The sequence below is a fragment of the Lagenorhynchus albirostris genome, chromosome X (assembly GCF_949774975.1).
Source record: "Lagenorhynchus albirostris chromosome X, mLagAlb1.1, whole genome shotgun sequence".
NCBI classification, from domain to species: Eukaryota; Metazoa; Chordata; class Mammalia; order Artiodactyla; family Delphinidae; genus Lagenorhynchus; species Lagenorhynchus albirostris.
The window spans coordinates 88,888,002-88,902,871 of NC_083116.1; the positions used below are offsets into that span (position 1 = coordinate 88,888,002).

Below are 14,870 nucleotides of genomic sequence, written 5' to 3' on the forward strand. Positions count from 1 at the left end.
CCCTCAGGACCATGTAGATTAAGGGTACATATGAGGCCAGGTCTCTGTAGCATGTTGGATCATTCTCTGGATATACCACCTATGTAGTTTAAATACATCACTCCCCTGGGGTCTAAAGTTCCTTAGCAGAGTGATTTTCAACTTCACAAAATTTTAGTAGCAGAACTCTTTCTTCAGATATTACTTGGAACCCCCAAATATAAAATCAATAACTCCCTCTTATTGATTTTATATTTCAGAGTTCCTGATTCTCACCAATTTGCCCCTCCTCTAGCTCCCCAAGGTGTTCTCCAGGGCCATCTTCATAGATTCCTTGGGCACCAAGTACCACAGTGTGAAAAGAAATTGAATGTGGTCCTCAGAGTGTGGTCCCAGAGCCAGAAGCATGAGCATCAACTGGAAATGTGTTTGAAATGCAAATTCTCAATACTGCCCCCATCCCAGGACTACTGAAATCAGAAACTCTGGGGGTGGGACCCAGCCATCTGCATGTTAACAAGCCCTCTAGGTGATTCTGACGCACGTTTAAGTTTGAGGCCTCACTAGAATAGAGTAGCCTATTCAGGAGCTATTGGAACAGGGTTGGAGTATTTGCCCAAAATTAACATTTCTGGGTGCCTAAATAAGCCCAAACTTATCTGGCAGGCTGTTTTCCATCCACTGTTTTCTTGTACATGAAGGTGATTAAAGACCCTCTCAAGGTCCAACTTTGCAATGGCCTGGGTCCCTTTGAATTGGTTCAATAAGTGAGAAATCACTAGGAAGAGTAGGAAACCCTTACTTTTAGTTCATTAGGCAGAAATAATGACACTCTACATAATTTTTCTTGACAACAAGACTTCAGATCGGAAGCTCATAAAATAATGTTGAGCAAAAGAAGCCAGACACAAAAGTGTACATACTGAACAGTTCCTTTTATAGATGGCACTTTAAAGGCAACACTGATCTACAGTGAAAAAAGTCAGAATAGGGATTACCCTTCGGGGTTATTGACTATAAGGAAGCAGAAAGGGGGCCTGACTTATGGGTAATGTTCTATTTCTTGATCTGAGTGCTGTTTACAGAGGTGTGTTCATTTTGTAGAAATTCATGAAGTTGTACCCTGATGATATGTGTATTTCCTGTATATTTGATATGCTTCAATGCAAGAGTTTAAAAGTAGCATTAGGTCACCTGCAGGGGAAGGTCAGTGTGTAAATGACACACTACTGTGGGTGCTCGGATACATACTCTCAGAGGACCAGGGCCTTTGCTTCTGGGTGTGAAATACACATTTGGTGCAAACATAGGTTCCTGGCACCAGGTCTATTGCGTTATGACAATGAGTAGTATGGGGTCCATTTTTGTTTGTTTGTTTGTTTGTAATTTATCTTTATTTTTATAGCGGAGTAAAGCTGATTTACAATGCTGTGTCTTTCTGGTGTACATCCACTTGATTCACTTACAGAGAGACATATATATATTCTTTTCCATATTCTTACCAGTCTTATATATTCTCTTACAGTGATTACAGTGTGTTGAGTCGAATTCTATGTGCTATACAGTGCTTTTTCTTGATTGGAAAAGACCTCTTGGTTGATGGCATCCCTGATCAGGATTCCCTGTGGATGGGGAAGAAGTGAGGCAGTTACCAAATGTGAACTATAGGCCAGAGTAAGTTTTAGCACCTGGCTACTCCAGGAAATGGGAAGTGATAGGGTTCTGGATTTCCAAATCCAATTGGAAATTGGATTTCCAATTTCTTAGGCCAAGAAACTGTGGGAAGCATGTGTAGTGGGTAAAAGGTAAGTACCCCATTGTTTGGTCCCTCATCCTGAGCTCTATGGGTGGATAAGGCCCCCAATTGTGAGCACCCATCTTTTGCCTGTACCCTTCTGGGCCCAGATCATAAACCTACATATGAACTGGGTTTCCCTGGCTTTATCAGCTTGTGGAAGTAGAGAGTCTCAGTTAAAGAACTAGCTTAAATTTCACCAGCTCTTGCCCACATCTGCTCACACAGGAATTCCAACCCCCATGTAAAATAGCCCAATTGTGTCTGAAAGTCCCCAGTATGTCACAAACCAATCTGTTTTGGGCATCTCCCATGTTCTTCCTCACTTATTCTGGGCCCCACTTTTATGTGCTTTGCCCATGAAGCTCCTTCAGGAGTATTTACGCCCTCCCTGCCACCCCACTGCTGCTGTGCCCACCATGGGAATATTGATGAAGGTGCCAAGGGTGCTACCTCCTGATCCCCCTAAAGGCCCCAACCATGGAGGTGCCCGCCCATGTACAAGACATGCTCAAACATGCCTGAATGGCATTTGAGCTCAAGGTACCACATACCTGCCAAATACATGATGCCCTGGTTCCCACAGTGATGTGATCTGAAAGCAGGCCCTGCTGCTGTTACACTCCATGGCTCAATTTGGGGGTTGGTGATGGGTAGGGGCATAGGGCTGGGCTTGAATGGCTCCCCTGTTGCTGAGGGACAATGGTGTTTTCCAGACAGAGGTGAATGCTTCAATCAGGAACTGCCAGGTACAGCTGCTCCCTCTGGTGGAGACAGGGAGATCAGCTTCAGCAGTCTCGCGCCATTCATATCTCTTAGAACTATTCCTGAGTACAGGGTATTTAAAAGACAGTTTCTGTATCAGACAAACCCAAAATGAAGAATATTCTATTAAAAATGCTAATGCCATACAAGATGCAGAAAGGCTGTGAAAATATTCCTGATTAAAGGAGGCTAAAGAGACATGACAGCTAAAAGCAATACCTCATCCTGGACCAGATCCTGTGATGAAGAGGAAAAATGCTATTAAGGACATTATTGGGTCACCAGACAAAACTGGAGTACAAATGGTAAACAATAGTATTATACCAATGTTTAACTTACTGAAGCTGTTAACTATACTGTGATGTAGGGAACATGCCTATTCTTAGGAAGTGCACACTGAGGTACTCGGGCATAAAGGGCCATGATGTTATCTGTCCTCAGTCGGTCCAAACACACACACACACACACACACACACACACACACACAGACACACACACACACACGGGAGTGCATACATGCAAACGATAAAGCAAATGGGGTAAAATGTTAGCAATAGGTAAATCTGTTCTTTATACTATTTGGTTTTTTTGAAACTTTCCTGTAAGTTTGAAATTATTTCCAAATGAAAACGTTTTACAAATGTAAAAGACAGCATCTGTGCAAGCAGTCAGGATCTGGTGGCACATGCCCGACTGAACTCTTCCTGTGGCAGAGATGAGGAAGGAGGACATGGCGGTCTTCCCAGGCAGGGCTCCTGCACATCCCAAAGGGGAGTCAGATACCTGCATGAAGGTGCCAAGTGGCACCTGAGGCCACTTACCTCTTGCTCTCCCCCAGCCTACAAGATATCAAAAATAACACTTTTTACATTTTCTCCTGAGGATTATGAGCCTTGGGGTGGGGGGATGATGAAAATTTGGTTATGAAAGGAAGGTGATTCGGTTAATTCATCCATCTGGAAAATGTTTCAAATACTATGTGCCAGGGTCTGTGCTAGGGGCTGAGGACATAGCCCGGGGTACAAGAGGGGACAAAACCCCTGTCCTAAAAATGCCTATGAGCTAGCGGGGGATGCATCCACAACCACACAAATAAATATATATTTCCAAATGAGCTGACCATGAAGTAGACTTGGGGAGCCCTGGGGGAGCCCAGCCTCTTACCAGAGCCAGTGAATCCAAGCCCCATGGGTCTGAAACATTCAGTTCCCCTCCTCCCCCTCAGGATTTTCTAGGTACTAGGTCCTTTTGTATCTGATGCTGAGGAGAAAAGAAGGAACCACCACCAGTGCTTAACCCATCCTGGGCACATCCCATCTGTTTGAGCTTAGCCCTCCACAGGCCACTCTGCCCTCCGTGAGAATCAAGAGAGGAGGCCAACATGCCACTCCCCCACTACCTCTGGGCTGATGGACCAGTGAGCTTTGGAAAACAGTCTTTCTCCTGATCTATGCCTGTAGGTGAACATAGCTATGCCCATAATGCTTTTGGAGGGCAAAGACCACCAACACCCTCACGTGGAAGCCTGTCAGTCTACTGGCCCTGAGTCCCATCACTGGGGTGCTGAGTCATGATAACAACATGACAGTTTTCCAAATGGACAGAATGATGACTTTGGGGGGACAGCTGTGGTTCTCCCCCCAGTCCCAGGTGTGGAACCGACTGGGATGCCCTGTACACAGGGAAAATAGTGGGATCCACTGCCTTGGGGCTCCAAGTAGACAGTACTAGGGAGGGAGTTATAAGAGTGTGTGTGTGTGTGTGTGTGTGTGTGTGTCTACATGTGACACAATGTGTGTCCCTTCTGTCCATGGGTCTCAGGTAGGGCTGACCCTCACCTCTAATGCATTCTGGTCCTGGTCCAAAGAAGTTTCAGATCCAACGAACACTTACTGAGCCCCTACAAAGTTCCAAGCCTTTTTACTTTATACTTTGACACATTTTATATCCTTTAATCTTTAACAGTAACCCTTTAAGGTAGGAATTATCTGCATTGTACAGATGAGAAAACAATCGCAAAGAGGTTCATTGATTTGCTCAAGTATATCATACAGCTTTAAAAAAAAAAACACTCACACACTATACTCTTAGCTGAGGCCTGTCTGTGTTGGTTGCTTATCTTACAGTGTCTCTTGTCTTCTCTACCTTTGGAGCAATTGCTCCCCTTATACAAAAGCCCCCTTCTTTCTTGTTTCACAGGCCCATGTGGGCTTTTCTTTGTTTAATACTGCATTTAATAGCACAAAAAATCACGAATACAAAGAAACTGGCAAAGGTGTTTGTCAATGAGATATCCCTGCCTCCTCCACTTTTCCGCTTTCATACCCATATATGTAATGGGCTACATTTGTATGAACTTTTCCTTTTTCCCCCCAGACATATAACTGTTATGTGATTGGTCAGTTGAAGCTGAAACACCCATGGAGAAAGATGTTTTATGGTTACAAGGGCACACACCCCCCCCCACACCACCCCCCTCCCACCCCACACTTTCCCACACAATCTTTTGGAGGAATATAGGATATGTACCAGTGTCAGGATTTCCCTGCTCCTGCCTTCCCCACCCAGAGCATCCTGCCATTTAATCTTCCTTTAAATGACTGCTTAGACTAGAGCCTCTTCTCCCGCCCCTTCTATTTCTCTTCCAATCAGGACTTTTAGACACTGGGAACTGTTCAATTCTTACTCTGTCAGGCCCGTGGGCCATGCAAGTAGGTCCTTTAAATCTCAATGCCAGTTGTAGTATGGGTGCTGTCATCTTCCATTACAGGTAGGTAGGTCTGTGTGTCACTTCAGTAGGCTTGTGTATTCACTTCTTTCACTTTTTCTGACTCATGTTCCAGGACCTGTTTGTGATAGAACAGTAAATACCCTTCACTGTCCAGAACGTCCTTAATACTGGCCTTGGTGATGACGGCATCATCACACTTGAACCACTGGTCCTTGTGGTGCCGGATGAAGCTGGTGTAGTGGCCACTCTCCAAGGTTCCTTGGTGATTAACCACAGCAAACAAGGAATACTTATTCTCGTCGTTTCCACTATTGGTTGGCAACTGCAACTGTCCATTCATCCTGCTCTCTTTACTCGAGGCCATGAATGGTGTCATATCCAGCTCCAGAGGAAAGGATATGTATGTAGTGATCTTGCGCCTCTGTTTGGCTGAGTGTTCAAACCGTTTGAAATGAAAACAGGCAACGACAGGTAATTTATTCATTGTGAGCTGTTTGGTAGATTCCTGGTAGCTTTGGCAACTACCGCACTTGATTTTGGCACTGCTTCCTAAGTGCTCTGGCCTCGTAAACCTTCGCAGGCAGTCCGTGAGGGTGGTGATTCCTGGTATGTGGCTTTCCCCATTCACACTGCCCTCCCTCCCTGGGCTCATAGGCCAGAAGGAGGTGCAAGAGCCAGGCAAGTCCAAACTGATGTCCCAGCATGGGTCTATCGTGGTGGAGACACCATGGCAGGCTTGACAGGTAACATCAGATTGCAGGCCACCTGTGAAGATTTGGTCAATGATGCAGTTACAGTGGTTGGGATTGTTGGCTGCCTTCCCGGCATCATCACCTTTGCAGTGCCTGTGCAGGACATCTAATGCTGCGATGAGGAACTCATGGGCATCCTGTTGCCTGTACCCTGCTAAATGCCGTGCGTGTATCCACACCAGGTGCAGTAATTTATAGGGAACGTGAGGAGATGGATTTCCAGAATACAACTCCCGAAAAAGCGAAGACATCTCACAGACCAGACACAACTCGGGACTTGGCATTTCACATCTGTGCCTGTCGGAGAGGAAGAAATCTCTCAGGATCGGAGTGTGGGTAAGGGCCTGGACAATGCAGTTCATAAAGCACGTGTTGCCAAGATTGATTAGTCCTCTTAAACCGATGGTAAAGCTGGAGGTAATTCTTCTTCTCCTTGGGTTGTGGCCCAGCAGTTCTAACTCGGGTTTGGTTGTCTCCCAGGTTGGATATTTCTCACTGAGGCCTGGCATTGAACACTGCTGGTGAGAAACCTCGGTTGAGGTGGAAGCTTGTAATTTCAAAGCTTCCCCTTGCTCTTCTTTGGCAATTTGCTCAATGTCTTTGTCATATACATAATCCTTACACATAAAGCAGTATATACCTCCGTAATAAAGGTCTACAGCTAAGTTGTGTTGTTTTGTCTCGGCGTGCTCATGAATGTGTTTCTCTGTGAAGCAGCCAAAGAAGACACAGGAAAGGCAAGAGTGGAGTCTGTTCAAATGGGTGCCGCACACATGGCAGATGCACGACTTTGCCTTGCTTTTCCTGGTCTCTGGGGTTCCACACCAGACGAAGCACTGGTAGATCACCCGCAGTTCCTGCCTCCAGTTCTCTCCCACCTTAAAGCTGTTCACGTGGGAACAGCCTGGTGGACCCACAGCGAAATCCACATCCAGGCATCCGCCCCCAGGGCCGCGCCGGGGCCGGGGCCGGGGCGGGGGCCGTGGCCTAGGCTGCGGCGGGGTACGGAGCCGGGTCTGCGGCCGCGGCCGGGGTCGGCGGCGGGGGGCACGGCTGCGCCGCGGGGAGGGATCGGGGGGCCGCGGGGGGTCGGAGGGAAGGGTGGGGAGAGGAACCTCGTCGCTGCCGCCGCCACCGCCGCTCCGCGCCAGGTTCTCATCCTCTGGCTCCTGCTTCGGTTCCCCCTTCGGCCCCTGCTCCGCCTCCCGTGCCGGCTCGGGTTCGGGTTCGGGCTCCAGCTTGAGCTCTACCCGGCGGCCCGGACCCTCCGCCGTCTCCACCTTCCCGGCAGCGTCCACCTTCCCTGCCGTCTCCACCTTCTCGGTGGCGTCCACCTTCCCCGCCGCCTCCACCTTCCCCGCCGCCTCCACCTTCCCCTCCACCTTCGCCTCCGCCTCCACCTTCCTCTCCGCCTTCTCCGCCGTCTCCGCCGTCTCCGCCTCCTCTGCTCCTCCGCCTCCACTGGCGGCGGCTCCTCCCCCTGCTCGCAGGGATCGGGCGGCCACTGGGCGTGGTGGCGCGGGGGCCACGCAGACCTGGGGTGTCCCCCGCCCGGCCTGAGGGAGCGCGGTGGCTGTGGCAGCTGGAACCAAAAGGGACTTTCACTGAAGGAGGCGGCGGCGGAAGCAGGCGACGCCCCCGGGAATCCTCCCGCCGTAGCCCTCTAGCGGAGGCCGCTCGGCAGCCAGGCCCCGTTTCCTTTAATTCAATATTTCCCAAACTTGCTTGTTCACGAGAATCACGTGGGGAGCGTGTTAAAATTACAGATTCCTTGGCTCCACCCGCAGCCCCACTGAATCAGAGTCTCGAAGGGACGTGCTCCGGAACCTGTATCTTTAACTAGGGCCCGAGAGGATTCTTATGATCAGGCAAGTTTGGGAAACACAGCTCTAATTCATTGAGGCTGGCGGGAAGGGGGGCGGGGACCGCGCAGTCTCTTTAAGGCGCTTCCAGTTCTCGGCTCCAATCGCTGCTCTGACCCCCTTCATCGTCTCCTCCCCTCTCCTCGTCCTTCCCTTCATCCATGTATCCTCCCCCAGCCCTGCGGGGCCAGGGACGGAAGGGTAGCCAAGTCCAGAAACGCCCCTGGGGCTGGGCAATGGGCCCCCAGAGGCCGGGTCCTGAGGAGCGCTGGCAGAAGCTGTGATAGGCCATCATCTTTGAGACTGAGCGTGTCCCCATCCCTGTCCCAGGCTCTCCGCCCACCCTAGGTTCTGCTCTGCCCCATAAGGATGAAGCCCCAGCTCCATTCTGGGACAGGCCTGGACCCCAGATCCAGAGGGGTAGAGCTCCCAAGGCCACCGGGCCCGAAGAGGCATGTCCCACGCCCATCTTATTGGTGCTCTGCACAGTCTGTGCCTGCTCCTCGCCTCCTCTTCACCTCTTCCTCGGGCTCCCAAGGCCAAGGGTGGGCTGAGGGTTTGGCAGCCAGCCTTTTGTCCCAGCAGACGCTGAGCCGCCCCGGGAGCAGTGGGAGGAACAAGGCACAACAAGGCCATGCCTGCTGCTGGCATCTCCCCTACAGCTGAGAGAGGGGCCTGAACTACAGGACACTGTCCCAAGACCCTCAAGCCGTAGCAGAGACCCGGGTCGGGCAGCAGGTGGGAGGGGCGGGGAAGCAGCTTCCATCTGTGGAGCTACCGGTGGGGGGAGTGGGCGGCCACGCGTCTGGGAAGCGCTGCTGCGCTGAGAGCTGCTGGCAGTGGGCAGCAGCACCAAGGGGCCCACGAAGACTGAGCCCAGGACAAGCGGCTTAGGTCTTGGGCAGCTGGGGGATGTTGGGAAGCGACCGCAGGTGCTGGTCCCAGGGAGTGCAGCCCAGGGCAGGCGTCAGCACAAGGCTCAGGAGAAGCAGATAGCCCATGCTCGAGAGCCAGGGAGACTGTTCCAGGAAGAGTCTGGCCCCTGAGTCCTGGTGAAAGCCGGCCTTGGCCCAGTACACACTGCACTGCCCGGCCCGGCCCGTGGGGCTGTGCTGCCTGATTACGTTGTGGCAGAGTTCTCCCTGGTTAGCGCTGGATATCACCCCTCCACCTGGCCCCTTCCTCCAGGTAGGGGGACGCGCCTATGCCTCCTGGGGTCAGCAGCAGGAGGTGGTTGTCAGGAATCAGGAGCCCCTAAGGAGGATAGGATGCTGGTTCCCATACACCTGAGGTCCCCAGAGCTGCCCTGGTGCCTCCCCTTTCAGCATCCTTCCAATAAATGCCTGCCCTTTTTGGCCTGCAACAAGAGGAACTGCAACTAGAGCACCCACTGAAGGAATCCTGCTCCTGCAAGGGTGGAGGCGGGGAAGCACAGGAGATACTCTCATCCCACCTCCACAGAGTAACAGACGTCAAAGAGACCTAAACATCTCAGTGCACCCAAGGCTATCTGCCACTGAAGACTAACCATGGCAACCTGACTGCTTTACGGATCATCTTCCTGCAGAAGCCCCCACGTCCAGCATGTTCTGGAATGGAAGGGGGCGACTCTGCCATCATTCACTCACTCGACAAATGTCTATTCAGCTCCAACCCAGACCAGGTGTTGTACTAGGAGCTGTACCAAACACACTTGCTCCAGGGCCAGAATCAGGGCTGGGTTCCCCAAAAGGCAGACTGAGGAAGTGTCTAGGTCACCAGCAGAGAAGAGACACCAAAAACAAAAGAATCAAGAAAAGAATATCAGAAACAGTTTGACATTCAATTTTTTTTAAACAGTCCTCATGGGAAAAGTCAGAATTTTATTGTACTTCCTTACATTCCTTTCCTGATTGCATGTTGCTTTTGCTCTGAATCACATGCGGGGGCGGGTGGGGGGGTCAGCATAATCCTTTCAATGCTTCGTGCTTGTATGGGTCTGGATTCAGTCCTGGGCGAATGCCACCATCTCTGCCTCACAAAGACCTGACTGAAGGCTAGCCAGAGGGACTGACCTAAGAAGAGACCCCCCTCCTCATTACAGCTGCCATACCTAGGGTTGAATACAACTCTGGCCACAAGGTGGCAAAAGAGTATATGATGCTCCCTCTGATATTTGTTTTGTATATTTATATAAAACTTGGTTTATATCAAAATGCTCTCTAAAATACTTTTTAACGTTGTGCTCCTTCACACACATTTAGGTTGACATCTCAAATTTTGCATCCAAAATGTCAAGCTGCACATAATGTGATTTCTGACAGATATTAACATTCACAAACAAAACGTGACAGTTTTACGTGAAAGCAGTGAAGCCTAAATACGTTAGTGATTTGAGAGCCACCGTCATGTTTTAAAAATTCATAACCGAGCTCTTCTTTGATAGTTAGAAGGTGTACATTTTCCCTTTTCTCCCTGGATTCTCAATTCCATTTTATTCTTCTAATAGAATTTTATCTTTATAATATATATTTTTGCACTTGAAATGATTTTATTGATTATCCTATCGTACTTCCCTGCAGCAAAAATATGTGTATATTCTGCTATTTAAATGCTTTTTAAATGTTGCTGTGATCCTAAAGCTCTAAGTGTTGTTCAGAATTTACTTTTGCTCAAGTTATCATAACAATTAGTATTGCAATATGATAGATCAAAAAAATTGTAAACATATTACAAAAAATTGTAAACATATTACAAATTTTGATGGGTAATTATTAAACATAAAAACAAAAATTTACTAAAGATAGATAAGTCTTTTTTTTTAAAGGTTGGTGTATCCATAGATAAATATTGCTTATTTTTAGAGTGAGGCAGGATTCAGTATCAATTCTCTTCCTACTTTTTTTTGGTTAAACGTTAGCACACAGAAACCTCTTTTATATAAATAAGTAAATGGGAATGAATATTTTGTTTTAGCAGTATCACTCAAGTATTTGAACTCCTTTGAAGATATATGGGGGGAAATTACACAATGATTTACCTTCAAAATTATTTTTCATGATTAGCCAGCTGACAGCTCCATTGGGTTCGCTTTCAATTTTACTGGAAGCCATCTGAATTGCAAAAGGATTTGATACCAATATATTCATTTGTTAGAGCAATTTGTTTCTTCACCATCGGCAGCAGTGTTTGGAACTGTCTCTCTGGTTCCCTGAGGATTTTTTCAAAGATATGCTTTTCTTTTGTAAAGTGCAAAAAGGACTATTGTGAAAAGGGAGATGGAAAAAGAGATCCAGCTTGATTCTTCCACGGCTAGTGTGTTCTCTGGCAGATCAATTTTAGGAAATATGAAAATGAAATTTGAGGATGTAGAAATCGATCCCCTTAAAACTGTAAGTGCTTATTTACCCCTTGGAAAGTCCTATAGCCCCAGGGTAATACACACTCCACTTTTTTTTGTTTTGTTTTGTTTTGTTTTTGTTTTTGTTTTTGTTTCTTGCGGTACGCGGGCCTCTCACCGTTGTGGCCTACTCCCGTTGCGGAGCACAGGCTCCGGACGCGCAGGCTCAGCGGCCATGGCTCACGGGCCCAGCCGCTCCGCGGCATGCGGAATCCTCCCGGACCGGGGCACGAACCCGTGTCACCTGCATCGGCAGGCGGACTCCCAACCGCTGCGCCACCAGGGAAGCCCCACACTCCACTTTTAAGGTTGCTGGTTTATATTTGTTATTATAAAATAATATATACATTGTATATATTATTGTATATATATATATAGTAATATATACAATATTTGTGGTTTTTAAAAGGGGGATAAAAGAAGGCATAACATGAAAAGTTAAAGCCCCTCTCTCCCCTGCCAATCAAACCCAGTTCTATTCCCCTAAAATAACCACTTATTAACAGTTTGTCATGTATCCTTTGGGAAATTTTCTATGCAAATACAAGCATGTTTTATACATTTATCCTTTTTATGAAAAATAAATGAGACTGTAATATACGTATGGACCAGCAACTTAGCACTATATGCTGGACATTAGGCAGCACTCTCTAAGTTGATCTACACAACCAAGGCAATGCCAATAAAAATTCCAATGAGATTTTTGGAGGAGAATTTTACAAAATTAATATGGAAGAATAAAAGGCATTTCCCCTTTCTTCATTTCTCCTTCTTCCTCCTGGAAATGAGGATTTAATGGCTATAGCTGAGTAGCCATCTTGCAACCAAAAAACTGATTACCTCAGGACCTAATCTTACATGAGAAAAAAATGCCGTATGTTACCAACTCTAAAAGGTACATCTCTTCATGCTTCAACATCTCTGAAATCTTTGAATGACAGCTTGTGGATTATATTTGCCAGCATTTTTTTCCTCTTTCTTGGTACATCAAATAATGATGTGTCCTGGAATCAATATAACACTTGAAACATCATCCTATTTAAGCCTTTGTTATTTGGATTCCTGTTATGCGTAGCTGAATACATTTCCCAAGTGAGCAGGCTTTCCATTTCACTCTTAGTGAAGTCCCAAGTCCTTATCCTGTTCTGTAAAGCCCTGTAGAATCTGGCCTCAGTCTCTTAGACTTCATTTTCTATCAACTCAGCCTTGCCTCAAACAAACTATGCGTACTGTTGTTCCTTGAATAAGCTAAGCTGGCTCCTGCTTCCAAGCCTGTGCCCTTATTGTTCACTCTGCTTGGAAAGCTCTAGCCCTAGAAATCCTCATGGCTTTCTCCCTCACTTCTTCAGATCACTGCTTAACTATCACCTTATCTCAGAGCCCTTCCTTGGCCTCTATATAAAATGATACCCCATCCCTGCTTTATTTTTCTTCAAAACACTATTACCACATGATGTATTAAATATTACACACACACACACACACACACACACAATTACTATAATGTAAACTCCATGAGAGTAAGATGTTCACTATTCTATTCCCAATGCCTCTTTGGCACTTAAAACATATGTAAATACATGTGAAATAAACAAATTAATGCTTTTCATCATGAGTGAAGTCAACCATATTTTCAGGTTTATTGATTATTTTGTATTACCTTTTTTTGTGTGAAATGCCTGCTTACATCCTTTGCCTAGTTTTCTTTTGGCTTCTTAGTAACCCTAATAATAAGTAAAACTTACATGATGCTTGAAGTATACCAAGAGTCATTCTACTAAATTGCTTAACCCTCACTACAATATTAAGAAGTAGGTGTTGTTAAAATCCCCATTTTACAGATGAGGAAACTGAGGCATAGAGAGATTGAATGAAACCCAAGGTGACACAGCTAGTAAATGATGTACCTGGGATTCAAACCCAGCAGTTGGAATCTAGAGTTTAGATTACTAGGTATTAGTCCTTTGGCTGTCATATGTTTATTTTCCCAATTATCATTTAACTATTATATTTTATTTCATTTGGTGATATTAAACATATGGTGTTTAATATTATTATGTAGTCAAGATTCACAAACTTTATGGATTCTGGATTTTTAGTTTCTCACGTTTTTTGTTGTTGTATTGTTTTGTTTTTCTGAGTATAAACATGTAGAGCAAGTGCAAGGTCCTGAGACAAGAAGCTTGATGATTTTAAGAAATGAAAATATGGCCAGATTGGCTTGAATTTGGAAGACGGAGAGTGGTACAAGATGATGAGTATAGAGATGTAGGCAGGGACAAGATCACCTGCAGCCTCATAGACCATTGTATAGGATTTGAATATTATCCCAATTATGATGGGAATCATTGGGGGGGTTAGCAAGGGAATGACATGATATAATTTATGATTTACATACAATAATTATAATCAAGTAAAAGTAACTAACATTTATTGTTTCTGATACTACAGGCACACCTATTTGATAAGTACTTTACTAAGTTATTTAAACTTCATAACACCCTGATGAGGTAGGTCCCAATATTATTCTCACTGTACAAATGAAACCAAGGCACAAAAACAATAAGTACCTTGAATTTGCTCATGCTTACTCTCTGCTTCTATACCTGTTCCCATTCAGAATATATCTACCATCAACAATAAGATATCCGAAACCTACTTTGTCCAGGCCCCTGACGTCCCACTAGTGGTCCGCAAGTCTTCACTGGGCTAAAGAAAGGGAAAAAGGCAAGTTCACTCAGCACTAAGGCCCTTAGGTCTGGGAGCTGGTCAGCTGGGCTCTTCCCATCCCATTTGGGCCATGCCAAGCTGCCCTAAGTTCAGGAATAGCCAGCCTCCTGGCCTGGTCATAATGACCAAGGTAGCCAGCTCAGCAGCCCTGCTCATCGTTGTAGCAGGACAGGGCCTTGCACCCTGCATCCCCAGAGCCATACCAGCAACCAGGGAACTAAGTGATGGGCTCATCAGGATCCACCACAGGCTTCCGGGAGATGCAAGCCCTACAAAAGGAAGCAGCAGGCCTAGTGGTGTGGAAGGGGGCAGAGAATGGAAGTTAAGGCCTTCTTCAAGCACACATAGAGCCCTGGGTAGCCTCACCCATGTGATTCCAATGGCCCAGGCCTTTTGTTGGCTGAAAGAAAGGAAAGGCTCATAGAGAGAGCAAAGTCAGGCGTGTGAGGGATGACAGCAAAGATGTAGGTTATATACTACATCATATGCTAACCAGCCATTTTCCCAGTTTTCACCACATATTGCTTCCAGTAGTCTGTTTCTTAGCTTCCCTCAGTCTTCAGCAACTCTGACTATACCTCTTCAGACTGCTGCCCCATTTGACTTATATGTTTTTTCTTTCTTTTTTTGTATTGATTTATAGTTGATTTACAATGTTGTGTTAGTTTCAGGCATACAGCAAAGTGATTCAGTTATATATATATATAATGTATTATTTTCTCAGATTCTTTTCCATTATAGGTTATTATGAGGTATTGTGTAGAGTTCCTCGTGCTGTACAGTAGGTCCTTGTTATTTATCTATTTTATATATAGTAGTTTGTATGAGTTTGTATCTACTAATCCCAAACTCCTAAATTATCCCTCCCCCTGCCCTC

The 14,870-nt window shown here is 46.3% G+C and overlaps 1 protein-coding gene across 1 annotated transcript; it reads right to left on the bottom strand.

Moving 5' to 3' along the window:
• Positions 1–1,393: 1,393 nt before the first annotated feature.
• USP27X (ubiquitin specific peptidase 27 X-linked) lies at positions 1,394–8,047 on the bottom strand. The gene is made up of 4 exons (XM_060137348.1): positions 8,002–8,047; positions 5,226–7,604; positions 2,329–2,601; positions 1,394–1,601 (listed from the first exon to the last, which is right to left on the bottom strand). Exons 1-2 carry the CDS (start codon positions 8,045–8,047, stop codon positions 5,332–5,334), a joined length of 2,319 nt encoding a protein of 772 aa, XP_059993331.1. The 3' UTR covers positions 1,394–1,601; positions 2,329–2,601; positions 5,226–5,331.
• Between the last annotated feature and the right edge of the window lie 6,823 nt (positions 8,048–14,870).